The sequence below is a fragment of the Oncorhynchus mykiss genome, chromosome 20 (genome assembly GCF_057628025.1).
Source record: "Oncorhynchus mykiss isolate SJ-2025 chromosome 20, ASM5762802v1, whole genome shotgun sequence".
In the NCBI taxonomy this organism is placed as follows: Eukaryota; Metazoa; Chordata; class Actinopteri; order Salmoniformes; family Salmonidae; genus Oncorhynchus; species Oncorhynchus mykiss.
In genome coordinates this window covers 34,116,575-34,144,024 of record NC_143041.1, presented here as the reverse complement: position 1 = coordinate 34,144,024, position 27,450 = coordinate 34,116,575, and the positions used below count along the sequence as shown (strand labels likewise).

Genomic DNA, 27,450 nt, shown 5'->3' with positions numbered 1-27,450 from the left:
CCAGAGCTCTATGGGCCCTGGTCAAAAGTAATGCACTATATAGGGAATAGGGTGCCATTTAGGACGAAGGAAGCGTTTCAATCCTCTCCTCCCTCCTCCTAGGTCACTGTGCTCTCCATCTATCAGAGAGACAAACACACACACAACATTCTGGGCTGTAGTCTGGGATTTAGGCCATATCTGTTGACCCAAGAGTTGTTTGTTTGGTGTCAACACCGATAAATAAAAAATAAAAAAAAGCCTGTCTGGTATTCAGATCATTACATGGTACATTTTCCTGCAGTCTCAAAATGTAAGACTGTTCAATAGTGAACCAGGGTTGAACCCTGGGTGTATGGATGCCATAAGACTGTGTTAGCTTGATGAGCTAAAGCCAAGGCATTATCTCAGGGCAGCTAACACGAATCCTCAGACCTCAAACAAGGTCACTCATCATTGGAGCATAGCTCATCAAACCACGTCCACTACATCTACAAAAAACAAAAATATAAAAAATCAACTTTAAAGCTAGTTTGTTAGAACTGTATTAGAAACTTGTCTCTAGGCTCACCTTTCATCTGTTGACTCCCAGAGGATGGGGGAAAACATCCACTTTAAATATTACAGTCATTATTAACAAACTGCTATCTTCTGTCTGTCTCCTGCAGGGAACAAGCCCAGGGAGTCTTGTGGGAAGACGTGCCAGGGAGACAGGGATGATGAGTGGATGGGGGTCAGCCTCGCCCGGCAGGACAAATCCAATGGAAAAATACTGGTGAGGTCAAAGTTCACAGTACGACCCTGATCATCTGTTTCAATCTGTTTCATCTGTGTCTTCTACAGTGTGCACTTGCACACTCTCTGTCATGGATTTGAAAGCATTGGATTGATGTACGCATTTACTTCAGCAATTGTTTAACACAATCCATGTATGCTTGCAAAAGCTGCCGGGTTTAAACCATCATCATTGTTACAAATGTCCTTCCATGAACCACATAGTCAAACCCCAGCTTTTCCTAACATCAAAGCGCTCCTTAAAAGGCAAATGTATTTTTTACTCCATCCTTTGGTTTTCAAGTAGAGGCACATGCTTTTGGCAATACGGCATGATTGTTTTCAATTGGATAAGTGGACACAACTTAATTCCAAATAATACACTTATACGACACAGCGACTATGAAAGTACACATTAAGTTTTTTGTTTATTTGTGAGTTTGTGTGTGTTTATGTATGTGTGCGCACATGCCTGTGTGCGGCTGTGTATGTGTGTGTCTGTCTTTCTGTGTGTGCGTGAGATGTGCATGTAAAATGCATGTTTTCTTTATTTATTTTTATTTCACCTTTATTTAACCAGGTAGGCCAGTTGAGAACAAGTTCTCATTTACAACTGCGACCTGGCCAAGATAAAGCAAAGCAGTGCGACAAAAACAACAACACAGAGTTACACATGGGATAAACAAACGTACAGTCAATAACACAATAGAAAAATCTGTATACAGTGTGCGCAAATGAAGTAAGGAGGCAAGGCAATAAATAAGCCAATAGTGGCGAAGTAATTACAATTTATCAATTTACACTGAGTGATATATGTGCAGATGAGGATGTGCAAGTAGAAATACTCGTTCCAGTCATAGGCAGCAGAGAACTGGAAGGAAAGGCAGCCAAAAGAGGAGTTGGCTTTGGTGATGACCAGTGAAATATACCTGCTGGAGCGTGTGCTATGGGGGGTTGTTGCTATGGTGACCAGTGAGCTGAGTTAAGGCGGAGCTTTACCTAGCAAAAACGTATTGATGACCTGGGGCCAGTGTGTTTGGCAACGAATATGTAGCGAAATGGCTATTGTCCGAGATAGCTGTGAACCATTCACGCCGCTATCATTCTGTTAGCAGTTGACGTTAAAAACACCTATTTAATTTTAATGCAATCAATAAACCAACTATATGCAGTAGTAATCTCTGACGTGCTAGCAAGGCCGTGGGTCTTTACTCCAGGGTCTCTTTTTGTATATTTACTTCCAGATCAGAGGGCAGCTGGCTGGGTTTGTTTAGGCTGCAGTCCCTGGCCCTTCCACGGTGGTGGTCTCCTAACCTTAGTTTCATTAAGTGTTAACTCCTGCACCCTGCAGTGGGCGATGAAAGGACCAATCCCCTCTCTCTTTGGCCCTGAAGCCCGTCCCTCGCCCTGTGGGACATTCCATGGCCTTGAGACTGGCTGGACACTTTGGAGGGTTGTCAGTAGTGGGTCGAAGGACACTTTTAACGGCTATAAACCCATGTAGAGAAATAGACAGAGTAGAAGGACACTCATAGCCTCTGTTGGCCTCGTGTTGAGACAGTCTGTAAACACCTCTGGCAGGTGGCAATGTGTTGACACACTTGTTGATAGGCTTCCCCCATCAGGGGAGTTGGAGGAATCTTGAGAATTTGTGTTCTGTTGCTATGGTCTTTCTCCATCTCAATGGTTCCATTATCTGATCATTTCAGAGGGATTATGTTTGCATGATGTTCAAACCAGTTCCAATGGTTATTATGCATGAATAATAACAGATACAGAGAATTAGGAGGGATTTGTCTTGGGTAATGTATTGTAGTTGTTTGTAGGTGATGGCTGTTTTCCTTATCCCTTGAGAAAACACTTCATTATTAACTTGGCCCAAACCCTATCAAGTTGTTGCAAATATCAACAGAGTTGAAGTTAATAATTTGTTAATCATTTTAGCATCTGTAGACCATTTGTAAAAGGACTCATTAAATAAAGTGATACCAAAATGTTAGTTAGGGCCAGGCACCACAGGCTGAAATTACATTTTTGCATCTACCTATATTTTTGAAATGTGTTAATATTTTGTCCCATTAATATTAATATTTTCGAAAAGTAAACTTGATGAACATTTATATTTTATTTTGTTTATCATACTACCGTCATCAACATTTTTATGAATTTTAAGCATTAAATGGACATACTTAAATACTTTCAAAGCTCACTACATTAAATTACATGTAATTTAAAGGGATATTTTATAGCGAGTGTTACCAACTGGACTATAATTAGTAACTTACTTTGAAGGGATGGTGATTGGGTCTAAATATGCATTTGTTATAGTCTAAATTCAGTGCACTTGTTTTTAACTGTCATTTCTTAAATGTCAGATTCTTCCAACATGCCAACACATTTTTCTCAGCTTCAGAAGCATCAGCATTCACCAAATGTTGTGTGGTTTTCCTTAGATATATTCTCCAGACTTGCCCAGAGGGAGTTATTGATATGTTGTAAATGTTTTATTGTAGATAAAAAAATTCTTTGGAAAAATGTGCCAAAAAAGCTTTTAGTATTTTACAGATAGAATGATGGAAAAAGTATTTATCCACAATCTGCTCTGGATAAGTCTTGGAGTGTCTTAACATAATGAAACTTCATCCAGTGTCCAGAAAAATGGATTTCTGTGATATGCAAATATGCACATATTAATGACACATCACAGCATTTGCATATTTTCATTAAACCTTTAAAAAATACAATTATAATCAAATATATTTTACATTAAACTGGTAAAAGTTGGTTATGATATGATTAATGGGAAAAAATACCCTATGAGGGTGTGGTGCCTGGCCTTAACTCCAGCAGGTTTGGTGATTTTACAGCAAGTCAAGTGGCATATTGTCCAAGTAGTTGTTTTAAACTCCCCAGCAGGTTTGGTGATAACAGAAAGATAGTGAAGTTTTAGAGCCACGTATCCATGGGCCCCTGTAGAGTATAGACATATCATAGAAGTAAACTACTATCCATTCTGAGGGGAGCAGGCTGCTGATATTTGTTTTTATCTCATCGGAATGGACTCAGGTTTCTCTGCATGAGGAGAGGACCGGCTGCTTGGCAGATGTCGCTCTGTGCTGTACGTATCAAGCGTCTCAGAGTAGGAGTGCTGATCTAGGATCAGTTTTGTTTTTTAATATCACAATGAATAAGAATACATTGACGGTACTTGATCCTAAATCAACACTCCGACTCTGAGACACTTGATACATCCAGACTCTGAACTACATTTATTTCAGCCGTGTGTTGCTGAAGGCTTAAAGTTTAACCAATCAGCTGTGTTTAACTGAACGTCTAAACCAATCAGCTCTCAGTCTGGACAGCAAAATGTGTGATAATAGAACACCTCCATATTTGGTCTCTGATTCTGGCAGAGAAACACAACATTAATATGATGGTTTTACTAGTTTATTACTTGTTTATAATATACTGATTCTTTGGCGTCAGGCATACTGCTTCTGTTGTAGTACTGAATATGATTTAGTAGCAAGCTTGTTGGAGAACCAGTAGTACTGCTAGTGCTGTCGGACAGACTGCTCTGAAACACATGAGTGTTTCCCAACACAGCCATACTTCTGCCAGACAGTCATCTGATGCTCTCTCTCTCTCTGTGCCCACAATCTGCTGCACAACTCTTCTACCCGCTTCAATAGGCTGTGTAACAGTGTGGACTGGAATTCTCCTCCAGTATGACAGGGGAAAGGGCTGAACTGTGTGTGTGTGTGTGTGTGTGTGTGTGTGTGTGTGTGTGTGTGTGTGTGTGTGTGTGTGTGTGTGTGTGTGAGAATGCGTGTGTGTGTGGAAAAGCGTAAAGATACCTTCATAGAAAATGACAAAAGTAAAAGTCACTGAGTAAAAGTATTTAGTTTAAAATATACTTAAGTATCAAAAGTAAATGTAATTGCTAAAATATACTTAAGTATTAAGAGTAATAGTATGAATCATTTCAAATTCCTTATATTAAGCAAACCGGCACCATTTTCTTGTTTTTTTAAATTTACGCATATCCAGAGGCACACCAACACTTAAGTACTATTTTAAAGTATTTTTAACTAAGTATTTTGCATCACTGTCTAAGACTGCACCCAAAATGACACCCCATTCCCTAGATAGATAGTGCACTACTTTTGACCAGCAATACCTTGATCAAAGTAGTGCACTATCTAGGGAACAGGTTGTCCTTTGGAATTAGTCTAAATTCGGACCACATTTCTGTGGCACCATTTGTGCAAAGAAGCTTGGAGGCTGCTGCCATAGTTTCCTATTAGTTTCCTATAGTTTCCGCCCCCCCCCTGAAACCTAATTTGAATTATACAAAAATCACCATAAAAATCTGTCAGTTTAAGTTAGAGATATCTGTTTTGCATTTGATGAAATCTCAATCCACCGCATCCGCCTATGTCGCACTTCCACATCTGTGGTGAAAGGTGACAGAGCTAGAGCGGTGTTTGTCAGACCATGAGACATCCCGAATATCGGTCTTCTCACAAAATCATCTGTAGCGTCCGAACAGTTTGGCCTACAAACTAATATGACCCCTCTGTGGAAAGGTGACTCTCACGAACACATACACATTGCTATAGGATGCCCACAGGCCTCACAAGACAAGGACTGCCACAGGAAAGGAAGACGCAGAGTTACCTCTGCTGCAGAGGATAAGTTCATTAGAGTTACCAGCCTCAGAAATTGGCAATTACCTGCACCTCAGATTGCACCTCACAGAGTTCAAGTAACAGACACATCTCAACATCAACTGTTCAGAAGAGACTGCGTGAATCAGGCCTTTGTGGTCGAATTGCTGCAAAGAAACCACTACTAAAGGACACAAATAGGAAGAAGATACTTGCTTAGACAAAGAAACATGAGCAATGGACATTAGACCGGTGGAAATCTGTGCTTTGGTCTGAGAAATTAGAGATTTTTGGTTCCAAATGCTATGTCTTTGTGAGACGCAGAGTAAATGGATGATCTCTGCATGTGTGGTTCCCACTGTGAAGCATGGAGGAGGAGATGTGATGGTGCTTTGCTGGTGACACTGTCAGTGATTTATTTAGAATTCAAGGCACACTTAACCAGTATGGCTACCACAGCATTCTGCAGCAATACGCCATCCCATCTGGTTTGCGCTTAGTGGCACTATCATCTCTTTTTCAACAAGACAATGACCCAAAACACACCTCCAGGCTGTTTAAGGGCTATTTGACCAAGGAGCGGGATGAAGTGCTGCATCAGATGACCTGGCCTTCACAATCACCCGACCTCAAACCAATTGATACGGTGTGGGATGCGTTGGACCAAGAGTGAAGGAAAAGCAGCCAACAAGTGCTCAGCAATGTGGGAGCTCCTTCAAGACTGTTGGAAAAGCAATCCTCATGAAGCTGGTTGAGAGAAAGCCAAGAGTGTGCAAAGCTGTTATCAAGGCAAAGGGTGGCTACTTTGAAGAATCTCAAATATAAAATATGTTTTGATTTGTTTAACACTTTTTTTGGTTACTACATGATTCCATATGTGTTATTTCAAATGTTTTGATATCTTCACTATTATTCTACAATCTAGAAAATAGAATAAAAATGTTTTTTAAATGAGTGGGTGTGTTCAAACTTTTGACTGGTGGTGTATATATGTATATATATAAAGTAAGGGGTTAAATGCACATAAAAAAATAAAATAAAAATTTTTTCCTGATCTTTCTCATATCTCTCAGATATAGGACAGACACTTCAGGACAAACAAACAAAAAAATGTTTGGGGTGGGGGGGACAATTTGTTGTTCTGGTGAGACAGATGTGCAGCTTGTCTCAGCCAGTCGAAATCATGAATCAGCATAATTTGTATGTATAAATACGAAGAAATATCAATAGAAAACAGGTCAAGCGAAACGAAGTGGCACATTTTCCCTGTTTTACCATCCTTGTGAGGACTTCTGGTCCCCACAAGGATAGTACAACCAAACTTTACACACACAAAGAGATGGAGATAGTTCTGGAATGTTTATCCAAAATACAAGATGCTAAGCGATTATTTAGAGGAACACTTTCAACACGCAATATTAATGAAGAACACAACTCCATATTCAGACTCCTCCTAACATGACATAAATAACACTACAAAGTTTTGAAAATGAACTTGAAATTGAATTCACTTCTTTAAAAACAATTTTATTGTGATTTACAGTGCTCTATTTATCTCTGTGAGTTGGTGTATTTGGAACTAGCCATGGGAGAGTTTTTCAATGCCGGCATTACCGTTGAAACAATGTATCTTTTAAGTATTTTAATACAATAGAATATTTGTAGCTACTTTTTAAGTAAATGCCTGCAGTCAACCTTTGCAATACGTTAGGAGATAAAGAAGATCGCGTTCTTCATTTCACCTGTCACATCATTTTTCATTATGAAGCTTACCGGTAGACCCCCGTCACGTGGAGTTTGTTTACAACGAGAGACCCGAGTCTTGTGAGTCACTCACTGTTGTGCAGCACGCGCCATGTGATCTAGTTAAAGTAGGGAATTCACAACTACATTTTGCCAGCTAGATATCTTATAACTATTAAGTTAACTGTCTAAATGTACTATCTAGCTAAGCGGTTAGTCTTGCAAAATTGTTTGTAACTCAACCAATAAAGCCTAATATTGCGCAAGCCAGTTTACAAACATTTGAACGCTGAAGGTGACCTGCAGATAAAGTGCCAGATCAGGAATAGGCGATCTCGTTGGTCAGCGCGCGAATCTGCGCACGGCGCGCAGTTTGACGAGGCTAATGATATTGCCTGGGGTTGTTCGTCATTCAAAATGCCTTGTAGATCAACGACTGTCAACATAATTACATGCTTAGTTAGACACTGAAGAAGAGGATGCAGTTGTCACACAAGATGAGCGGTATTTTCAGAAGGTAGAAAGAAAGTCATTTGAGCAAAACATTTTAGTGAACCTGCAATTTGAATTGATTTCTGACGGATGCATGCTACTTTTGGGGTCCTGCTGACCAACGCACAGGGACAGATGCATATCTGTGAATAGTTACATCCCTAGTGCTTATGCATCAGTTGCTGAAACCATGCTGAAAATAAGAAATAGTCCTGTGGCTGTAAAGTTTGGCTCGGGCCAGCACAATATTGTGAAATGTGTAGGACGAGCGCAGTGTGTTACTACAGTATGAATATGTTATGAGAAATGATAGGAATTCGGAGGTTATTATTAACATCTTATGATGAGTAAACTTATGACCCACTACATAGACAATTGCTTTTTTGGAGGCAGGGGATGTTTAAACGAGGCTGCCTGGATCTTTAATTTAAAGACCCTTGCGCCTTTCGGTCTCAATGTAGACTTTGATCTAAACCCATTCTTGTGATTGTGTTTTTGCTATCCATTGTAAATAATGTTTGTAGGCATATGTAGCCAAATTGTATCTATGATTGTATGTAATGTTCTTTTTATATCTGTAAATTGGTCAATGAAATCAAGCCACAGTCGGCCATGATTAACTAAGGCCAGAACCTAGGAAGAAACCTAGAGAGGAACCAGGCTATGAGGGGTGGCCAGTCCTCTTCTGGCTGTGCCGGGTGGAGATTATAACAGAACATGGCCAAGATGTTCAAATTTTCATAGATGACAAGCAGGGTAAAATAATAATAATCACAGTGGTTGTCGAGGGTGCAACAGGTCAGCACCTCAGGAGTAAATGTCAGTTGGCTTTTCATAGCCGATCATTCAGAGTATCTCTACCGCTCCTGCTGTCTCTAGAGAGTTGAAAACAGCAGGTCTGGGACAGGTAGCACATCCGATGAACAGGTCAGGGTTCCTTAGCCGCAGGCAGAACAGTTTAAACTGTAGCAGCAGCACGGCCAGGCACCTGTGTATCTTTTCAAACTATATAAATTAGTAACCCGCAGTGTTTGCCATTATACCGTGATGAAGACAGCTTGGCTGTCCAAATGTTGGTTATTAAATTATTGCATCTGAGCTCTCAGAGTGTGCAGCTCTTCTTTTCTTTTCCAAGATGTTCTTTAGCTGACCTGAACCACGCTGGACTGAGCTGGCCTGGTTACACATCCACCATAGTTGCTGGAACGGTACTGGACAGAAAATAAGTGTCAGCACAGTTTGGTTCAATAGTGTGAAAGGAGGCCTGGGAAGCAACTAAAATGTTAATATGAAGATGTTATGAGTTAGGTCTAACTAGGAGTTAGGATCTCATCCCACCGCATATAAAATGTCTGTTTTGGAAGCAGGGATTGTTCCTAAGCTGATGTTCAGATATTCACACCACAGACCAATGAGACCAGGGCCGTTATGGTCACAGTTGGCTTTGCTTTCATCCCCCTTCTTCTCTCAGAACAGTTAATTTGGCAGCCACAGAGACAGTGGCTAAATCCCAAATGGCACCCTAATTCCCTATATAGTGCATTATTTTTGACCAGGACCCATAGGGCTGCTATTCGGGACGCAGACACACTGTCTCCAGCTCACATAATACAGAGTCAGTCTTGCCTTCTGCTTTGTGGATATCGAGTTACATAAGAACTATTGAGTTAAGGAATCAGGATGGTAGATTGAAGAATACACTTATTATGTCAAGTGTTTGGGAATGCACATTATTGGTTAATGTGTGTGGGGGTGGTTGTGTGTGTGTGCATGTGCTTCTGTCTGTCATTTCTGTCTGTCCATCTGTCCGTCTCTCCGCCCTTTCTGTCTGTCCATTCTCTCAGTTATCTCTCAGAGGAGGCCAGCAGATCCAGTCATACTTGAGTGAGATGCCATGTCTCTCTGTCTGTCAGTGTCTGTCTCTCTGTTATGACTATGCCTCACCTCATGTGTTTGATGCAGGCCTGTGCCCACCGTTGGAAGAACGTCTACTATGACTCTGAGCTCATCCTTCCCCATGGTTACTGTTCCATCATCCCTCCTACGCTGCAGGGCCGGACCCAAGCCCTCATCCCCTGCTATGAAGGTACAGAAGTACACACACACACACACACACACACACACCAACTGTACAGGACAGGACCAAAGCCCTAATCCCTTGGTAAGAAGGTACAGTAATTTGATACAGTAATAATCTTTTTGGATTACTGTACCCCTAATTAGATTTTTCTCTGCCTGAAGTACCCCCTCATGAACAATTTTCTTTTGAGTCTTCCAACGTAACCCCTGCTTATAGGCCAGTTACTCTTATAAGTAATAGCACACCATGCTGAGAAACACTGCTTCACATCCACTTCATGATGGATTAGATCAAATAATGTAGAATCATTTCCTTCCTGGTAAACTATGCATACACTGATGCCTTCATTCTGAAGACGAACAGACAGACAGTAAGGTCATGGTTACTGCATGAACATTTCAATGGAATTCTTCCATCAGCCAAATTGTCTCACACTGTACACAACTTAGACACAGACAGAGACTTTACCAAAGTGTACTGAGTTTATAAGTAGGATGAGGGGAGAGGGCTTGTGTGTGTGTTTAAGCTGTGTATACCCTCGGCCCCGGGTTAGACAGTGCAGGTAGTTTATCATGGCACACGTTCTCTCCGGCTCTCACAATGAGTTATAGATTTACTGCACACACACACACACACTCCAGACCACTGACTGATATCCTGACTTTAAAAGCTAGCTGGCACTTTTTGAGCCTTGAAGTGTGTTCACTATTCCTCTCTCTCTCTCTCTCTCTCTCTCAAACCAACTTAAGAGAGAAATATGAGCTCTCAGTCTGGCAGGACGCAACACCTACGGATTCCAAGGACACACACATTTCATTATGCTGCTAAAGGATCAAATATTACACGCACACACCCTATGCATCTACTCATGTTTTATTTATTTATCTGTTATTTTACCAGGTAAGTTGACTGAGAACACGTTCTCATTTGCAGCAACGACCTGGGGAATAGTTACAGGGGAGAGGAGGGGGATGAATGAGCCAAATGTAAACTGGGGATTATTAGGTGACCGTGATGGTTTGAGGGCCAGATTGGGAATTTAGCCAGGACACCGGGGTTAACACCCCTACTCTTACGATAAGTGCCATGGGATCTTTAATGACCTCAGAGAGTCAGGACACCCGTTTAACGTCCCATCCGAAAGACGGCACCCTACACAGGGCAGTGTCAATCACTGCCCTGGGGCATTGGGATACTTTTTTTTAGACCAGAGGAAAGAGTGCCTCCTACTGGCCCTCCAACACCACTTCCAGCAGCATCTGGTCTCCCATTCAGGGACTGACCAGGACCAACCCTGCTTAGCTTCAGAAGCAATCCAGCAGTGGTATGCAGGGCGGTATGCTGCTGGCATATGCATTATGATCTGAAAGGAAAAACTGATGCCAGATCAACTGTCCTACTCTGAAACTCTTTGTTTGCGCCATTGTGACACCCGTTCTCGCAGGCCCTTGTGCGCGGTTCCGCAAGGGGCTGCGTGTAGGGGATCACCGACAACGATGAGACAGCCTGTAGGGAGGAGGTCAGAGACCTGGCAGTGTGGTGCCAGGACAACAACCTCTCCCTCAATGTGATCAAGACAAAGGAGATGATCGTGGACTACAGGAAAAGGTGGGCCGAGCACACCCCCATTCTCATCGATGGGGCTGTAGTGGAGCAGATTGAGAGCTTCAAGTTCCTTCGTGTCCACATCACCAACAAACTATCATGGTCCAAACACACCAAGACAGCCGTGAAGTGGGCACAACAAAGCCTATTCCCCCTCAGGAGACTGAAAAGATTTGGCATGGGTCCTCAGATCCTCAAAAGGTTTTACAGCTTCACCATCGAGACCATACTCTCTTTACCCCTACCTACATGTACATATTACCTCATTACCTCAACTAACCTGGCCCTCACACATTGATTCGGTAACGGGTCATTTCCCTAGAATGTTCTATACAAGTGTCATGGTATGCGTCCTTAATTGCACCCTATTCCCTACATAGTACACTACTTTTGACCACAGCCAGGATTTCATTACATTATTTGTTTTGATTCAGCCAAGTGAGTTTCTTTTTCAAATGAAGGCAGGCCTTTATTTCTTGATTGGACACGCAGGTTTAGATTTTCTTTAATTTTTTTCCTTTCTGCTATTGCTTCCAATCTCACGGAGCCACTGCAGCTAGGCATGCACACACACACACACACACACACACACACACACACACACACACACACACACACACACACACACACACACACACACACACACACACACACACACACACACACACACACTTCAGCTAGGCCTCAGATGGGGCCATGTGTACCCTGTGATTCAGAGAGATCCAAGCCCAATATTGTTCTGTAACTCGAGAGGTAGTGTCCCCCCAAGTGTGAGTTTATGTTGAATGTTGCCTTACTCTGTAGTTTGTAACACTGCTTCCTAAATGTCACCCTATCCCCTACATAGTGCAATACCTTTGACCAGGGCCCATAGTAAATCCCATAGGGATCTGGTCAAAAGTAGTGCACTATATAGGGAATAGGGTGACATTTGTAACAATGCCTAACTTTCTTCCTCCTGATTCCAGATTCCTACTTGGCTGGCGCTGAAGACTTTGACTAGGTCCATATGGAATACAGAAATAAGAGGAGTGAAAGTGCTGGCTAAGACACAAAGCGAAATCATTTGTGGTTTGTTTTTTCTTTGCAGACTATAAGCAGAAGTATGGGGAAGAGCACGGCTCGTGCCAAGCGGGGATAGCGGGCGTTTTTACTGAGGTCAGTAGCAGTGCATTCTCCATGTTCTACTTTTCTCTTCTTCTAATGCATGTGATACTGCTTCTGTCTCTGTTAGTTCCGTCATACTGTTTGGAAGTTGCTCTTTCAGTCCGGGATATGTTTTAATGCTCGAATACACACGCACACTCACACACACACACACTGGACAGACACAGACGCCCCGGACACACACGCTCACCACAAGCACAAACAAACACACAGACGACAGTCATAGTGTTTTTAGCAACGCGCATGCCCCGTCCACTAGAGAATCTGTCTTTTTCAGCCATCTATGTCCTTGGTTTGAGGTGTGAAAAATCCAATTGTCACTTAAATCTCGCAGGATTGAATGCTTTCATTTTACTCCTGCGACTCTTTTCTACTCTTGTTTGTGCCTGTCGTTTTTTCTCGTTAACGTTATGACCGTGGAAATGTTTGTAATGACCTGTCAAACAAACCACGGTAATGGCTGAAATGGGCTCAATGGAATAAATTGGCTATGAGAGCATTAAAGCTCGGGAATTTAAAATCTCGACACTTACATCACAAGTAAGAGAAGAAAGATAACTTTAGTTGGTGGAATTTAAACAAGTAATCATTTGACACAGCTGAAATGTTTACAAATGAAATACGCTGAAATAAAAGCAACTTCGGAAACTGAACACTGGGTTTATAGTGGTATTATTTCTGATCTAGAAAACAACGTAAAGTGTGTATAGAAAGATGTAATCTAGATCCAAGTGCGTTGATTTTTTTACCTGACGGTATCCTGCTATTGACACACAAGTTGAATTATGCAATAGAACATGACAACAACAGTAATTAATGAAAGGGAAAGGGGGATACCTAGTCGGTCGTACAACTGAATGCATTCAACTGAAATGTGTCTTCCGTATTTAACCCGACCCCTCTGAATCAGAGAGGTGCGGAGGGCTGACTTAACCGACCTCCAATGAGGCAGTCTAGACAGCACAGGTGAGTGCAGGCAGACAGAGGAAGGTTTTGTGGTTGCAGCCCTGTTCTACGCCTTTAAGTTAATTCATTCAAGTCAAATAAAAAGTTGCATGGACTCACTCTGTGTGGATTAATAGTGTTTAACATGATTTTTGAATGACTACCTCATCTCTGTGCCCTACACATACAGTTGAAGTTGGAAGTTTACATACACCTTAGCCAACTACATTTAAACTCAGTTTTTCACAATTCCTGACATTACATTTCCTTGTCTTAGGTCAGTTAGGATCACCACTTTATTTTATGTATGTCAAATGTCAGAATAATAGTAGAGAGAATGATTTATTTCAGCTTGTATTTCTTTCATCACATTCCCAGTGGGTTAGAAGTTTACATACACTCAATTACTATTTGGTAGCATTACCTTTAAATTGTTTAACTTGGATCAAACATTTCGGGTAACCTTCCACAATCTTCCCACATTAAGATGGGTGAATTTTGGCCCATTCCTCCTGACAGAGCTAGTGTAACTGAGTCAGGTTTGTAGGCCTCCTTGCTCGCGCACACTTTTTCAGTTCTGCCCACACATTTTCTATGGGATTGAGATCAGGTGTTTGTGATGGCCACTCCAATACCTTGACTTTGTTGTCCTTAAGCCATTTTGCCACAACTTTGGACGTATGCTAGGAGTCATTGTCCATTTGGAAGATCCATTTGAGACCAAACTTTAACTTCCTGACTGTTGTCTTGAGATGTTGCTTCAATATATCCACGTAATTTTCCACCCTCATGATGCCATCATCATGATGCCACCATTTTGTGAAGTGCACCAGTCCCTCCTGCAGCAAAGCACCCCCACAACATGATGCTGCCACCCCCGTGCTTCACGGTTGGGATGGGGTTCTTCGGCTTGCAAGCCTCCCCCTTTTTCCTCCAAACGTAACTATGGTCCTTATGGTCAAACAGTTCTATTTTTGTTTCAAAAAAGTACGATCTTTGTCCCCATGTGCAGTTGCAAACCGTAGTCTGGCTTTTTTAATGGTGGTTTTGGAGCAGTGGCTTCTTCCTTGCTGAGCGGCCTTTCAGGTTGTGTCGATATAGGACGCGTTTTACTGTGGATATAGATACTTTTGTACCTGTTTCCTCCATCTTCACAAGGTCCTTTGCTGTTGTTCTGGGATTGATTCACAATTTTCGCACCAAAGTGCGTTCATCTCTAGGAGACAGAACGCGTCTCCTTGCTGAGCAGTATGACGGCTGCGTGGTCCCATGGTGTTTATACTTGCGCACTATTGTTTGTACAGTTGAATGCTTTACCTTCAGGCGTTTGGAAATTGCTCCCAAGGATGAACCAGACTTGTGGAGGTCTACAATTGTTTTTCAGAGGTCTTGGCTGATTTCTTTTGATTTTCCCATGATGTCAAGCAAAGAAGCACTGAGTTTGAAGGTAGGCCTTGAAATACATCCACAGGTACACCTCCAATTAACTCAAGTTATGTCAATTAGCCTATCAGAAGTTTCTACAGCCATAACTTCATTTTCTGGAATTTTCCAAGCTGTTTAAAGGCACAGTCAACTTAGTGTATGTGAACTTCTGACCCACTGGAATTGTGATACAGTGAATTATAAGTGAAATAATCTGTCTGTAAACAATTGTTGGAAAAATGACTTGTGTCATGCACAAAGTAGATGTCCGAACCGACTTGCCAAATGTATAGTTTGTTAACAAGAAATTTGTGGAGTGGTTGAAAAATTAGTTTTAATGACGCCGACCTAAGTGTATGTAAACTTCCGACTTCAACTGTATATGTGAAGTCCCTCAGTCGAGTATTGAATTTCAAGCACAGATTCAAACACAAAGACCACAGAGGTTTTCCAATGCCTCACAAAGAAGGGCACTTATTGGTAGATAGGGGAAAGAAAAGGAGACACTGAATATCCCTTTGAGCATGTTGAAGTTATTAATTACACTTTGGATGGTGTATCAATACACCCAGTCACTACAAAGACACAGGCATCCTTTTTAACTCTGTTGCCGGAGAGGAAGGAAACTGCTCAGGGATTTCACAATGAGGCCAATGGTGATTTTAAACAGTTAGAGTTTAATTGCTGTGATAGGATAAAACTGAGGATGGATCAACAACATTAGAGTTATTCTACAATACTAACCTAAATGAGAGAGTGAAAATAAGGAAGTCTGTACAGAATAAAAATATTCTAAAACATGCATCCTGTTTGCAATAAGGCACTAAAGTAACACTGCAAAAAATGTGGCAAATGAATTCACTTTTTGTCCTGAATACGAAGCATTATGTTTGGGTCAAATCCAACACAACACTTCACTAAGTAACAATCTTCATGTTTTCAAGGATGGCAAAATCCTAGAGGAAAATTTGCTTCAGTCTGCTTTCCAACAGACACTGGGAGACAAATTAACCTTTCAACAGGACAATAACCTAAAACTCAATACCAAATATACACTGGAGTTGCTTAGCAAGACGACATTGAATGATCCTGACTGGCCTAGTTCCTGTTTTGACTTAAATCGTCTTGAAAATCTTTGGCAAGACTTGAAAATGGCTGTCTAGCAAAGATCAACAACCAATTTGACAGAGCTTGAAGAGTTTAAAAATGGGCAAAAATTGTACAAGCCAGGTGTGCAGAGCTTTCAGAGACTTACCCAGAAAGACTCTAATCGCTGCTGAAGGTGATTTATTGACTCAGGTGGTTGAATACTTACAGTGTATTAGAAAAGTATTCAGACCCCTTGATTTTTCCACATTTTGTTACAGCCTTATTCAACTTTGTTGAAGCACCTTTGGCAGCGATTACAGCCTTGAGTCTTCTTGGTTATGACGCTACAAGCTTGGCACACCTGAATTTGGGGAGTTTCTCCCATTCTTCTCTGCAGTCGGCACAGCTACTTTCAGGTGTCTCCAGAGATGTTCCATCGGGTTCAAGTCCAGGCTCTGGCTGGGCCACTCAAGGACATTCAGAGACTTGTCCCGAAGCCACTCCTGCTTTATTTTGGCTGTGTGCTAAGGGTTGTTGTCCTGTTGGAAGGTGAACCTTCACCCCAGTCTGAGGTCCTGAGCGCTTTGGAGCAGGTTTTTATCAAGGATCTCTCTGTACTTTTCTCCGTTCATCTTTCCCTCAATCCTGACTAGTCTCCCAGTCCCTGTCACTGAAATAGACCCCCACAGCATGATGCTGCCACCATGGCTCACCGTAGGGATGGTGCCAGGTTTCCTCCAGACGTGATGCTTGGCATTCAGGCCATAGAGTTCAATCTTGGTTTCATCGGACCAGAGACACTTGCTTCTCATGGTCTGAGAGTCTGTAGGTGCCTTTTAGCAAACTCCAAGCGGACTGTCATGCGCCTTTTACTGAGGAGTGACTTCTGTCTGGCCACTCTACCATAAAGGCCTGATTGGTAGAGTGCTGCAGAGATGGTTGTCCTTCTGGAAGGTTCTCCCATCCCTACAGAGGAACTCTGGAGCTCTGTCAGAGTGACCATTGGGTTCTTGGTTACCTCCCTGACCAAGGCCCTTCTCCACCGATTGCTCAGTTTGACCGGGCGGCCAGCCCTAGGAAGAGTCTTGGTTGTTCCAAACTTCTTTCATTTAAGACTGATGGAGGACACAGTGTTCTTCGTTACCTTCAATGCTGCAGAAATGTTTTGGTACCCTTCCCCAGATCTGTGCCTCGACACAATCCTGTCTTGGAGCTCTGCAGACAATTTCTTCGACCTCATGGCTTGGTTGTTGCTCTGACATGCACTGTCAACTGTGGGACCTAAAATAGACAGGTGTGTGCCTTTCAAAATCATGTCCAATAAATGTAATTTACCACAGGTGGACTCCAATCAAGTTGTAGAAACATCTCAAGGATGATCAATGGAAACAGGATGCACCTGAGCTCAATTTCGAGTGATATTGAAAAAATGTTTTCGCTTTGTCATTATGGGGTATTGTGTGTAGATTGAAGAGGTAATTGTTTTATTTAATCCATTTTAGAATAAGGCTGTGTATTCTTTTTTTCATTTTTTTTCATTCATCTTGAAACATTTTTAGAATGTTTCTTCCACTTTCACGATACAGAGTATTTGTGTAGATTAAAACAATTACTAATCCATTATAATTCCAGTTTGTAACATATTTTTTTGAAAAAAGTCAAGGGGTGTGTTTACTTTCTGCAGGCACTCTATTTATGCAAATTAGGCACGTATAATTGTATTTATTTTAACACAAAATATAAAATAAATACCTGATACCATTACAAAATGTATATTTGAGTGCACTCTAAGGGGGAAAAGGGGACATTTTACAATTTACAGTACCAGTCAAAAGTTTGGGCACGCCTACTCATTCAAAGGTTTTTCTTTATTTTGACTATTTTCTACATTGTAGAAAAGTAGTGAAGACATCAAAACTATGAAATAACACATATGGAATCATGTAGTAACCAAAAAAGTGTTAAACAGATCAAAATATATTTTATATTTGAGATGCTTCAAATTAGCCACCCTTTGCCTTGATGACAGCTTTGCACACTCTTGGCATTCTCTCAACCAGCTTCATGAGGTAGTCACCTGAAATGCATTTCAATTAACAGCCTTGTTAAAAGTTAATTTGTGGAATTTCTTTCCTTCTTAATGTGTTTGAGCCAATCAGTTGTGCTGTGACAAGGTAGGGCGGTATACAGAAGATAGCCCTATTTGGTAAAAGACCAAATCCATTTTATCGCAAAAAACAGCTCAAATAAGCTAAAAGGAAATGACAGTCCATTCTTACTTTAAGACATGAAGGTCAGTCAATCTTGGTCCAAGCAAGTAGGTGTGTCCAAACTTTTGACTGGTACTGTATATTGAATACTTGAATTCCCACCTAAACTCCATTAATTATTTGTCTGTGCCAGTAAAATGTTTTATGTGCTATAATTCATTAAATAGCTGATGGTTTTGGAGTGCCTTCATCCATTGTCTAACTGAGGCATTTATTAGAATTGTTTTTAAAAACATTTTAGCAATTTTGATGACAGACAAAGAAATCTACCAAAGCCATGTTAGTCTCCTTACTCATTCCTGTTTCCATAGGCTACTAAGAGGGGCTGTGTTAACCTGACTTGACCTCTCTGATACACTGTAAGCCTTGTCAGAGTGTCAGAAGGAAATAAAGATTTATTTTGCTTTCACAGTGGAAACGCACAAGTCCGTTAAGAACAAATTCTTATTTACAATGACGGCCTAACCCGGACGACACTGGGCCAATTGTGCGCCGCCCTATGCGACTCCCAATCACGGCCGGTTATGATACAACCTGGAATCTAACCAGGGTCTTTAGTGAGTGCCTTAGACTGTTGGTCAAAATGTGTGCACTATATAGGGGATAGGGTGCCATTTGGTACACAGCCATTCTCTTTGTACTTAGTCTGTGCTTTTGATGAGATGAAATAAGGACATATCAAAGAGGTAGTGCACCGTTTAAAGTTGTGCCAGTCCATTAAAGTGTAATCAGTAATTTGACTTATTGAGTTATTTGCTGAGCTGTCTGAATGTCTCTGTCTGTGTGCCCAGAGAAGAGCGGTGTTCTGTTCTATTCTGATCAGGCCCTGGAACATAACAGCACCAACACCACCACCATTATCTTACTTGACAGAGAGTAGCAGTTCCAAGCCCAAAACCAGGTCTGTCTTTCAAATTGCTGAGCTGTCTATATGCCAAGAGAAGTCTTCCTATTTGAGGAGCATCACCTAACAGCAGTAGTATCCAGAACCCAAGTACATCTATCAAATCAGTTCAGACCATTATTTCATTCTACCGTGGCTCCAGATCATATAAGAACTTTGCATAGTTAACCTTCAAAAGGAATGAAAAAAATAAGTTTTGCAATTTATAAATCTAAAAAAGGTTTCAAGTTACCATCAAATCAGTTCAGACCACAGACCATCATTTCACTCGGCACCCCGTACTGTGTGGTATCTAGCCTGGAATCCAAAACTGCAGCCTGTGGGGAATCTTAGCCTGGCTCCAACCTGAATATCACTCAGGTTCATTATTGTTTCACTTCCTCAGGTTTAGTCTGGAACTACACCAATAGACAGACACTTGGACTGTCTAGATGAGAAATGATTCAGTTTGGATTCCAGGCTGTGTGGAATCAACATTGTATGAGACCTTTGCATAGTGCACGGCTGAACATTTAGAAGGAATGGGAAAATAAGTTATGTAAGAATAGGAATAGCGATGAGCATCCAAGTTGCATATCAAGGTTGTGTTACCAGAAGGTTGGGGGGTTGTTGGACTCAACAACGGAGTCGTCTGAACAAAGGAGCAATGGAACAACACATTTTTTCCACCACAGACTGTCCATACACAGACAACCGAAGAGCTGTCAGACTCTTGGACAGCGTTTCAGTACAGAATGTCAGGATCTGAGGAATGTTAGATAAAATAGACAGCTGTTGTTCTTAACCTTTGTCTCTGAATTGTAGCTAATGTCTTAGTATTCTAGTGTTTCACAGATGTGTGACAGCAGGAGGACAACATTCTGACATTCTAAAAATGAAGTGACAGCAGGACGCATCTCACATTCTAGAATCTAGTGAAAGCAGGATGTATCTGAAATTCTAGAATCTAGTGAAAGCGGGATGTATCTGACATTCTAGAATCTAGTGAAAGCGGGATGTATCTGACATTCTAGAATCTAGTGAAAGCGGGATGTATCTGACATTCTAGAATCTAGTGAAAGCGGGATGTATCTGACATTCTAGAATCTAGTGAAAGCGGGATGTATCTGACATTCTAGAATCTAGTGAAAGCGGGATGTATCTGACATTCTAGAATCTAGTGAAAGCGGGATGTATCTGACGTTCTAGAATTTAGGGTGACCATCAAATCAAGGACTGACTGACCAATCAACTCCAGATGTTTGTTTCTTTACTTCCTGACTATATAATTTATTTTCTTTCCTAATGGCTGGTGTAACCAATGTGAAATGGCTAGCTAGTTACCTGGGTGTGCGCTAATACTGTTTCAAATGTCACTCGCTTTTAGATTTGGAGTAGTTATTCCCCTTGCAATGCAAGGGCCGCGGCTTTTGTGGAGCGATGGTTAACGATGCTTCGAGTGTGGCTGTTGTCGATGTGTACCTGGTTCGAGCCCAGGTAGGGGTGAGGAGGGGGACGGAAGCTATACTGTTACACTGGCAATACTATAGTGCCTATAAGAACATCCAATAGTCAAAGGTATATGAAATACAAATGGTATAGAGAGAAATAGTCCTATAAATACTATATTAACTACAACCTAAAACCTCTTACCTAGGAATATTGAAGTCTCATGTTAAAAGGAACCACCAAATGTAATATGTTCTCATGTTCTGAGCAAGGAACTCAAAACGTTAGCTTTTTTACATGGCACATATTTTACATGGCACACATTTTTACATGGCACATATTACTTTCTTCTCCAACACTTTGTTTTTGCATTATTTAAACCAAATTGAACATGTTTCATTATTTATTTGAGGCTAAATAGATTTTATTGATGTTTTATATTAAGTTAAAATAAGTGTTAATTCCGTATTGTTGGAATTGTCATTATTACAAATGTAAAACAAATGTCAGATTAATCGGCATCGGCCTTTTTGGTCCTCCAATAATCGGTATCAGTATCGGCGTTGAAAAATCATAATCGGTCGACCTCTAATCAGGACTGGTTGTGTTTATGCCACATTAAAAGGCAATACATTTTAAAGGTGTTTTTTTTAATTTCACCTTTATTTAACCAGGTAGGCTAGTTGAGAACAAGTTCTCATTTACAACTGCGACCTGGCCAAGATAAAGCATAGCAGTGTGAACAGACAACAACACATAGTTACACATGGAGTAAACAATAAACAAGTCAATAACACAGTAGAATAAAAAAATAAAAAAGAGTCTATATACATTGTGTGCAAAAGGCATGAGGAGGTAGGCGAATAATTACAATTAAGCCGATTAACACTCGAGTGATAAATGATCAGATGGTCATGTGCAGGTAGAGATACTGGTGTGCAAAAGAGCAGAAAAGTAAATAAATAAAAACAGTATAGGGATGAGGTAGGTAAATTGGGTGGGTTATTTACCGATGGACTATGTACAGCTGCAGCGATCGGTTTGCTGCTCAGATAGTAGATTTTTAATGTTGGCGAGGGAGATAAGTCTCCAACTTCAACGATTTTTGCAATTCGTTCCAGTCACAGGCAGCAGAGAACTGGAAGGAAAGGCGGCCAAATGAGGTGTTGGCTTTAGGGATGATCAGTGAGATACACTTGCTGGAGTGCGTGCTACGGGTGGGTGTTGCCATCGTGACCAGTGAACTGAGATAAGGCGGAACTTTACCTAGCATGGACTTGTAGATGACCAGGAGCCAGTGGGTCTGGCGACGAATATGTAGCGAGGACCAGCTGACTAGAGCATACAGGTCACAGTGGTGGGTGGTATAAGGTGCTTTAGTAACAAAGCGGATGGCACTGTGATAAACTGCATCCAGTTTGCTGAGTAGAGTATTGGAAGCTATTTTGTAGATGACACCGCCGAAGTCGAGGATCAGTATGATAGTCAGTTTTACTAGGGTAAGTTTGGCGGCGTGAGTGAAGGAGGCTTTGTTGCGAAATAGAAAGCCAATTCTACATTTGATTTTGGATTGGAGATGTTTGATATGAGTCTGGAAGGAGAGTTTACAGTCTAGCCAGACACCTAGGTACTTATAGATGTCCACATATTCTAGGTCGGAACCATCCAGGGTGGTGATGCTAGTCGGGCGTGCGGGTGCAGGCAGCGAACGGTTGAAAAGCAAGGATTTGGTTTTACTAGCGTTTAAGAGTAGTTGGAGGCCACGGAAGGAGTGTTGTATGGCATTGAAGCTCGTTTGGAGGTTAGATAGCACAGTGTCCAAGGAAGGGCCAGAAGTATACAGAATGGTGTCGTCTGCGTAGAGATGGATCAGGGAATCGCCCGCAGCAAGAGCAACATCATTAATATATACAAAGAAAGAGTCAGCCCGAGAATTGAACCCTGTGGCACCCCCATAGAGACTGCCAGAGGACCGGACAACATGCCCTCCGATTTGACACACTGAACTCTGTCTGCAAAGTAGTTGGTGAACCAGGCAAGGCAGTCATTAGAAAAACCGAGGCTACTGAGTCTGCCGATAAGAATAAGGTGATTGACAGAGTCGAAAGCCTTGGCCAGGTCGATGAAGACGGCTGCACAGTACTGTCTTTTATCGATGGCTGTTATGATATCGTTTAGTACCTTGAGCATGGCTGAGGTGCACCCGTGACCGGCTCGGAAACCAGATTAAACACCGGAGAAGGTACGGTGGGATTCGAGATGGTCAGTGATCTGTTTGTTGACTTGGCTTTTGAAGACCTTAGATAGGCAGGGCAGAATGGATATAGGTCTGTAACAGTTTGGATCCAGGGTGTCTCACCCTTTGAAGAGGGGGATGACCACGGCAGCTACTCGACACCTACTCATTCCAGGGTTTTTCTTTATTTTTACAATTTTCTACATTGTAGAATAATAGTGAAGACATTAAAACTATGAAATAACACATATGGAATCATGTAGTAACCAAAAAAGTGTTAAACAAATCAAAATATATTTGAGATTTGAGATTCTTTAAAGTAGCCACCCTTTGCCTTGATGACATGACATCTTTGCACAATGGCAGAGAAAGGGACAGGGTTTTGTTTCTGGATTACATTAGAATGACATCACAGAGAAAGGGACAGGGCAACAACTCTTACAGTTCCAACTATTGAATCTGGCAAGATACTGTTCTTAATTATACAACTAACTTTTTTTGCCGAAGCTGAAAAAAATAAAATCTTCCTGCACTACAGATGTCTACAGTATATTGGTGTGCTAACACTAGTAAAGCCCCATTGCGCACATTTTTGTGAGAAAAAAATAAATATATGTTGTGTTAATATATTTTTTAATTATGATTTTTCAGGGAGTGCTGCACCATCCTCAGCACCCCTACTTCCCGCAGTTATGCGTACTGGGAATACATTTGATCTACTTTCACCCCTGGGTATATGTATTATTTTGCTGAGTCAGAAGGCTAATAAATCTCTAAGGCTGTGTTTACACAGTCAGTCCAATTCAAATCTTTTGTCAATTATTTGCATATCTGATACCTATCGGCAATGGTGGAAAAAGTTCCCAATTGTCATACTTGAGTAAAAGTTCAGATACGTTAATAGAAAATGGCTGAAGTAAAAGTGAAGTCACCCAGTAAAATACTGGTTGTAATTTAAAGGAACAGTGACAGGAAATGAACATTGCATCTGTGTGCTACTTCAGAGGCGACATCAGAGTAAAAGTCTAAAAGTATTTGGTTTTAAATATACTTAAGTATCAAAAGTAAAGGTATAAATAATTTCTAATTCCTTCTATTAAGCAAATCAGGTGACACAATGTTCTTTTTTTTGTGTAAATGTACCTATGTTTAGGGGAACACCAAAATTCAGACATAATTTACAAATGAAGCATTTGTGTTTTGTGAGTCCGCCAGATCAGAGGCAGTAGTAAAGACCAGGGATTTTTGTGTCATTGGAAAATAATGGATAAAAACGACATAATTTTCTTTAGGAATGTTATTAAGTAAAAGTTGTGAAAAATATAAATAGTAAAGTGATGACTTAAGTAGTACTTTGAAGTATTTTGACTTAATTACTTAGCAACACTGTCTATCGGATATTTTCCCTAATGTGTAAACAGCAAAAAAAGAAAACACATGAAATCAGATTTTTGGACTTCCGATTAATACCACCTCCTATGTGGATCTAAATCCTTATCCAAACCCGATCCTCCATGTGCGACTTCTGTCTGGATGCTCAGATCAGATTTTTGGACTTCCGATTAATACCACCTCCTATGTGGATCTAAATCCTTATCCAAACCCGATCCTCCATGTGCGACTTCTGTCTGGATGCTCAGATCAGATTTTTTAGCTCTGAAGTGGTTTTATTGCACATGACTGTTATCATTACAACCACTCCAAAATTTAAAGGAACAGTGACAGGAAATGAACATTGCATCTGTGTGCTACTTCAGAGGCTACATCAGTGTGAATGCTCAAATCTGATATGGGTCACATGTAAAACTATGTGTGGAAAAAAATATTGGCGATATAGGAAGAAATTCAGATTTGGGTTCTTAGGGTGGCTGTGTAAACACAGCCTAATGTTGCAAGATGTATGGTGTGTGGTCAATTTCAGGAGCTGGTGGTGATGGGAGCTCCAGGATCATACTACTGGACAGGAACAGTCAAGGTCTACAACCTGACCTCCAGCACCTTCTACAACCCCAACAAAGAAGAAGTCGACTCACATAGATACAGCTATCTAGGTATGTTTCCTTTGATTGATTTCATCGATTAATCACTTATGCAATCGATCAATCTGTCTGTCAGTCGGTCTGTCAATCAGTTGATTAATTAATCAATAAATAAATAAATAGCCTAATCAATTTATAAATCATCAATCAAATGTATTCACAAAGCCCTTTTTAAATGACAGTACACTTTACACTACACTAACCTGGTGTAGACCCTCTAAGAGCACGAGTAAAATAGTTGACTACCTGTACCTAATTTATTTGATTGTATTGACAACTCTGACTGTTTCTCTCTTTCTCTCTAGGCTATGCTGTGACAAACCACTATTCAATGTAAAGTCTGACTGATTCTGTCTCTCTGTCTCTCTAGGCTATGCTGTGACAAACCACTATTTCATGTAAAGTCTGACTGTTTCTCTGTTTCTCTCTAGGCTATGCTGTGACTGCTGGACACTTCTCCTCGCCTAACTTCATAGATGTGGCTGCAGGAGCTCCACAACACAGTGGAGGAGGAAAAGTATGTACAGGATTTGATTGGTTGATTTAGGAGGAGTATCATATCTTTGTATTGAATATTTTAACACTGATTTGTTAACACTGTATTTTAACACTGTATCCTCCTTTCCCTCCAGGTTTACATTTTCAGAATAGATGGTGGGTCTTTGGTGAAGATCTTTCAAGCCTCAGGGAAAATGGTATGTGTCTGAAATATGGACCACAGCGATCTACTATGCTGTTTAACCATTACTACATGACAGTGACATGTTGTTTCTTTAGTGTGTCAGTGGTGATCACTGTTCACTTCTACCATCTGTTAGTATTCTTTGTTATCAGAAATGACATAGGCCTACACTTGAGTGATCATGCTCAATGGAGAGTCTCTAGACTTAATCAGGGTCTGGGAAACCATGCCCCATGTGTAGTAGAGTACACATACTGTAGCTGGTGCAGGTGAAGCATGGCAGACTGTTAGTTAATGGTTTTCTCAGAAGCACCACACTGTTTATGTGGTTTATGTAAAGTGTTTAGAGCGCTCTAGGCTTGCATCCCAAATTGCACCCATTGGGCTCTGGTCAAAAATAGTACACTATATAGAGAAAGGGGTGCCATTTGGGACACACCCCTAGTCTGACCACGAACCAGACAGCTAGGGAGGGCAATTCACATGGTTTTAAGAGTAAATAATAACTCAATCTTTGTAGATTAAGACCCTATGTTTTGTAAATATTCCTTTAATATTGGTAGAGATATGAAAGGGAAAATTAATCCAGTCAGGTTGTGGAGGGAGAGAATGATGAAAATAAAAAGGAAGTGTCTGTCTATCTTGAGGGCAATCGAAAAAGCAGTCCTCATTGGCAATGAGTAGATTAGAATAGAATATAAATATTATAAGATAGAACAGAATGAAAATAATAGAATAGGACAGAATATGATATATTTTTCCTAGATGGACCTTCAGTTGTGGCTAATAATTAAGACAATAAATATACACACACACAATTCACATGACAAATACATTACACTAGATCAACATCAATAATCATGTTTCGATGAAAAGACTGATCTGACTAGTGGTGTGTGTGGCTCTGTGGCTGTAGTGGTGTGCCTGTCTGTGTGGCTCTGTGGCTGTAGTGGTGTGCCTGTCTGTGTGGCTCTGTGGCTGTGGTGGTGTGCCTGTCTGTGTGGCTCTGTGGCTGTGGTGGTGTGCCTGTCTGTGTGGCTCTGTGGCTGTGGTGGTGTGCACACAGACGCCTCTGGCTTGTGCTTGGTTATTTTCCAGATGTGCTCTTACCTTGGCTCCAAATTGTGTGAATAGAATAGAATACATGTATATCTCTATACATTATACACAAGGTGAACACAGCGTTATGTATTTTCACTGACCCAATGCTACCTGTCTGTGTGGCTCTGTGGCTGTGCTTGGTTATTTTCCAGATGGGCTCTTACTTTGGCTCCTCATTGTGTGCAGTTGACCTGAACCGGGATGGCCTGTCGGACCTGCTGGTTGGAGCGCCCATGCACAGCACGCTACGGGACGAGGGACAGGTCTCTGTCTACCTCAGCAAAGGCAATGTGAGTGGGATCTGGGTTGGATGGGAATAGAGTTGGAAAATGATGTGAACTTTCTGAAATGTCCCAGATCTTCCAGAAGTTGTAGGACATTCGGAAGGGAGTGACCAGGTAGAGAATCCTCCAACTAGGAATTCTCTAAATGAGATTTGTGAAAAACATTGGAGATGTACAGTATATTCTAGCCCTCCAGTCAGCCTGTATATAACCCGCCATATAGAAACATGGCTGCCTATACTGCCTGGTCTCATAGACTAGATGTAAACGTAAATCCACTCAAATTAGGGTGATATGTCACGTTTGGTATGGTTACATAATACAGATGGTTACTTAAGGCAAACATGAAAGTAGGGTGGTTGGTCGGGGTGGATGAGTTGAGTGTATATTAGGACCTCCATATAGAGTGTTTGATCCTGTTCTGTTTATGAGTTATCATTAGGATCTTATAACTATCTCGTCTTGGAGATTGTTACTGTGTGTTTGAGTTGTTCATGAAAGTCAAGTAACTAAAGGAAGGGGAAAGCAGCCATCTAT

The 27,450-nt window shown here is 41.2% G+C and overlaps 1 protein-coding gene across 1 annotated transcript in view; it reads left to right on the top strand.

The window, feature by feature from the left end:
- Positions 1 to 27,450, top strand: part of itga9 (integrin subunit alpha 9) — a 151,315-nt gene that overhangs the window by 6,251 nt on the left and 117,614 nt on the right. Inside the window, exons 3-9 of the mRNA XM_036956146.2 lie at positions 648 to 754; positions 9,621 to 9,744; positions 12,434 to 12,501; positions 24,729 to 24,858; positions 25,278 to 25,363; positions 25,479 to 25,541; positions 26,782 to 26,919. Of these exons, the coding sequence (XP_036812041.2) occupies positions 648 to 754; positions 9,621 to 9,744; positions 12,434 to 12,501; positions 24,729 to 24,858; positions 25,278 to 25,363; positions 25,479 to 25,541; positions 26,782 to 26,919 (716 nt within the window). The remainder of the gene's footprint in view (positions 1 to 647; positions 755 to 9,620; positions 9,745 to 12,433; positions 12,502 to 24,728; positions 24,859 to 25,277; positions 25,364 to 25,478; positions 25,542 to 26,781; positions 26,920 to 27,450) is intronic.